Below are 4,182 nucleotides of genomic sequence, written 5' to 3'. Positions count from 1 at the left end.
CAACGAGGACTTAAATGTTTTTATCCCCTTAGATTTGTTAAATCTTAATCCCCAAAATTCCGTAAATACCACAAAAAAAACCTATTTAATAAAAATGAAGGTTTCGTATTACTGATATTTGTAAATAAAAAAAAATACCATAGTTATTAAAAAAGATAACAAAAGAAAAACGTACTTAGGAATATACCTATGCACATGCCAAAAAAACCTGTTTGGCATACCAGGTGGCATGGCAAACGAGTTGCACCACTTTGGAAAACTACGGAGCGACAGAGTTTCTATCGACCGTTATTATCCAGAAAGCTGGCGATACTTTGAGTATCGCTTGATTCATAGATCCCATCGCGCGTTATAAATAGTATCACTAGCGATATTAAGATTATCGACCAGAAGTTATTTTGCAACGGCTATTTCCCCCCTGCTGGTTCATATATATACGCCCTTGTACTTCTCCAAGTTACTCACACCTACTTCACCAATTTCTCTATCTATATTCTCAATTTTAAATTTCGTAATCATCAATGGCGATATTCAATGAAGAGATGAATGTTATTATGAATCGGTTTAGATTATATCAAGAAATGCATCAACGGAGGTTGCAACAACTTGATGATGAGGAAGAGGAAGGTAATAACCTAATCGACACTTTGATTCTTTTACATACGGGCCAAATACCTAGAGTTCCAGAGCCACAAGAAGTACTCTCAAAAAGGTATACGTGTCGAGGGAGGGAATTTTACCATCAGAAGTTGGTGCACGATTATTTTCTTCCTAATTGTGTGTACTCTGATCAAAATTTTCAAGGTCGATTCCACATGCCTCGTCATCTGGTGAAAAAAATTATTGAAGAGCTTTGTCGATTAAAACCTCAATTTAATTATCAGTTTGATGCACTGAATATTAAAGATCATAGTCTTGAACAAAAAGTTACTTCGGATTTAAGGATTCTAGGTTATGACATACCAGCGGATGCAAAGGATGAGTACCTTCGTATGGGTAAAACAACTTCATTCACATACCTTTCATTGTTTTGTGAAGTAATGATTAATCATTTTGGTTCAACATATTTACGAAACCAACTGAGGAGGATGTTAGAAAAATATTTATGGAGAATGAGGAAAGGGGATTCCCAGGAGTGTTAGGTAGTCTTGACTATATGCATTGTATATGGCAAGGATGCCCTGTTTATTGGGCTGGTCAATATAAGAGTCATTATCCTAAACCAACTGTTATCCTTGAAGTTGTCGCATCTTATGATTGTTGGATATGGCACAGTTGTTTTGGTCTTCCGGGTTCACAAAATGATATTAATGTTTTGCACAAGTCACCTCTGTTTGAAGATCTGAAGTATGGAATTTGTCCCCAAGTCCGTTTCACGATCAACGGACATCAGTACACTCATGGGTATTATCTTGCGGATGGTATCTACCCAAAATGGTCCACCTTGGTTCAATGTTACCGCCAGCCTCCTGTCGGTGCATTGGGCCGTTCACACCGGCATTTTAACACCGCCCAAATGGCAGCGAGGAAGGATGTGGAACGCGCTTTTGGAATTTTGAAGAGGAAGTTCACTATCATTTGTGGCCCATATCGTGGGTTGAGTCCTCGTGAAATGCGCAAGACTATGCTCATTCTTCATAATATGATCATTCAGGAAACCCGTCGTGATTCAGAGTGGACTAACTATGAAGATGAAGATTTGAGACCGGAGATTCACCCACAAAGAGGCGTCCCTGCAAGGAATTATGCTCAAATGACTAATTACATTCAGAACCAGAATTTGTATGACAGTTTAAGAGATGATCTGAGAGTGAATCTTTGGGCAGAGCATGGAAGACAATGATTATTAAGTTATGTAATTTGTTTTAATTATTAAGTTATTTTGGTTAATTATATTTAGTTATTTTGTTTTAATTATATTTATGTTTTTTGGTTTAATTATATTTAAGTTAATATGCGAAGCTTATTTAAGTAGACTTCAACAATATCCAAATTAATCAACTTTTTACTTCAAACTAATATTAAGTAGAATTCAACAACAACATATCAAATTAAAATGCAATACTTCAAATTAAAAATTAAATTAATACATCAATCATCTAGAGGAACTACTACATCGAACTCATCACTGAACTCATCATCATCACCACTAGGTTGGTTGTTAGTAAATTCAACTTGTTGTTCAATCTGTGCTTGAATCCTGTCGAATTTGATTTGCATACATGTTTTTGCTGGGCGTTCATAATTGAAGTGTTAGCTTGAAGAATGTTATGCTTGTCGTAGTCAAACCCAAAAGTTTCTTGAGAAAGACGACTTTTTTACTCTCATTATTTTGAAATTTCCTATCAACTGCTCTTTGCTTCTCGACTTTTTTACTCTCATTAAATCCATCGAAACTTGCTCCTTCTTGGGCTAATTTTCTAGCCAGTGTTGCATTGTTCCTCCCTGGAAGTTTTTCTTACTACCATCATCATCTATAACTAAGTTCACATTTGGGTATTTTAGGGTATTTGGTGAAGAATTTGATGGACCCGGTGAAAATGGTGAAGAGTTTGGTGTTGAGGGAGAAGAATTATATGGTGACCTTTCAGGTACTTGTTGATTGCCTGCTAACACTTCTGAATTATATTTTTTCATCACCTTTAAAATATGATAAAAACTTTCAAAACCATACTATTTGCCATGTTTTCGGTGCCAATCCGCACAAACCTTTCTTTCAACATCAACATCCACAAGACCACTCTCCCGACCTCTCTTGGCTTGCCTTATCAATCCAACATAAGTGGTTAGTTCCATGTTGATTACAATGAAGTGTTCTGCCAACCCTTTTGCATCACGAGAATTGATGTTCATGGTATCTTCTTCATATTTACGAAATATATTCTCCCACATGGTGTTACCATGTTGTTGTGCACCATTGATACAATCTTGGGTAAAAAAAACATAATTACGACAAATGCATTCATCTTCTGTCATGGTGTATTTTGCACCCCGGACTTTGACCTTTTTACCTTTACCTTTGCCCTGGCTTTGAGATTGTGAATCCATATTACAAGAAATTAAGAATTCTATAGAAGGTGTGATTGTTTTAGATTTGAAGAAGATTGAGAGATTGAGAAGAAATTTTGGTGTGAGTTGAAATGAGTTTGAAATTGGGTATTTATAGAGGGGAAAAATTGTAGCCTTTGGATGAGGAACCGATGAGCGATGATCAAGTCAGCGAGCGATCTAATGACCAGCGTTGGCGCTGAAATGACCAACGAGCGATATTATGACCATCTAGCGATGGACACTCTATCGCTCGCTGGAAACTCCATCGTGTATGCCTATATGTTATAATTGACATATAGGCATACACGTTTGACACTTTGGCATACCCACAGTGGATGCGTATATGGCAAAATCTGATGTTTGCCATATGCATAGGAATATGCCTTAATAAAACCAATATTTACGGGAACAAATACCATAATTATCTTTTATTCAATTGTGGTAAATATAGGAAACCAATATAAAAAAATAACAAAAAATAAAAAGTATTTAATAAATATAGAAAAAAGAACGTGTTTAAAAAAACTGAAAAATTCCGTAAATTAAACAAAAAACGTATTTAACAAAACCTACAAAAAAATGACAATTTTTTTTTCTTCAATAAAACCAATATTTAGGAAAAAAATACGGTAACTATCTTTTATCTAATTGGGATAAATATAGGAAACCAATATAAAAAAATAGTTATCCCAAGTCTAAGAAATTGCATGGGCTCAAGTTCAAAATAATATTCCACGGGATCAAGTTCATATTATTTTGACATTTTTATTAATAAATATAATCAAACAATTACAAATAGTTAAAAAAATAAAACTTCATGGGCTCAAGTTCATATTTAAAAAAAATGCACAGACTCAAGTTTTAAGAAATTGCACGGGCTCAAGTTCATATTAAAAAAAAACTTCACGGGCTTCATATTTAAAAATTTAAAAAGAAATGCATGGCCTCAAGTTCATATTAAAAAAAAGACTTCACTAGCTCAAGTTCATATTAAGAAAAAAATTCACAGGCTCAAGTTCATATTATAAAAAAAATGCACGGACTCAAGTTTTGTTTACATTAGTTATCCCAAACCTAAGAAACCGGATCGACACAAGTTTAAAAAAATAAATAATTGCATGGGCTCAAGTT

At 34.6% G+C, this 4,182-nt stretch overlaps 1 protein-coding gene across 1 annotated transcript; it reads left to right on the top strand.

The window, feature by feature from the left end:
- Positions 1-521: 521 nt before the first annotated feature.
- LOC113332932 lies at positions 522-1,843 on the top strand. Its single transcript, XM_026579428.1, has 3 exons — positions 522-627; positions 805-996; positions 1,176-1,843. The coding sequence occupies exons 1-3, from the start codon at positions 522-524 to the stop codon at positions 1,841-1,843; spliced, it is 966 nt and encodes a 321-aa protein (XP_026435213.1).
- Positions 1,844-4,182: the final 2,339 nt, after the last annotated feature.

The sequence above is a fragment of the Papaver somniferum genome, unplaced genomic scaffold (assembly GCF_003573695.1).
Source record: "Papaver somniferum cultivar HN1 unplaced genomic scaffold, ASM357369v1 unplaced-scaffold_132, whole genome shotgun sequence".
Taxonomy (NCBI): domain Eukaryota; kingdom Viridiplantae; phylum Streptophyta; class Magnoliopsida; order Ranunculales; family Papaveraceae; genus Papaver; species Papaver somniferum.
This window is presented reverse-complemented; position numbering and strand designations above follow the sequence as displayed.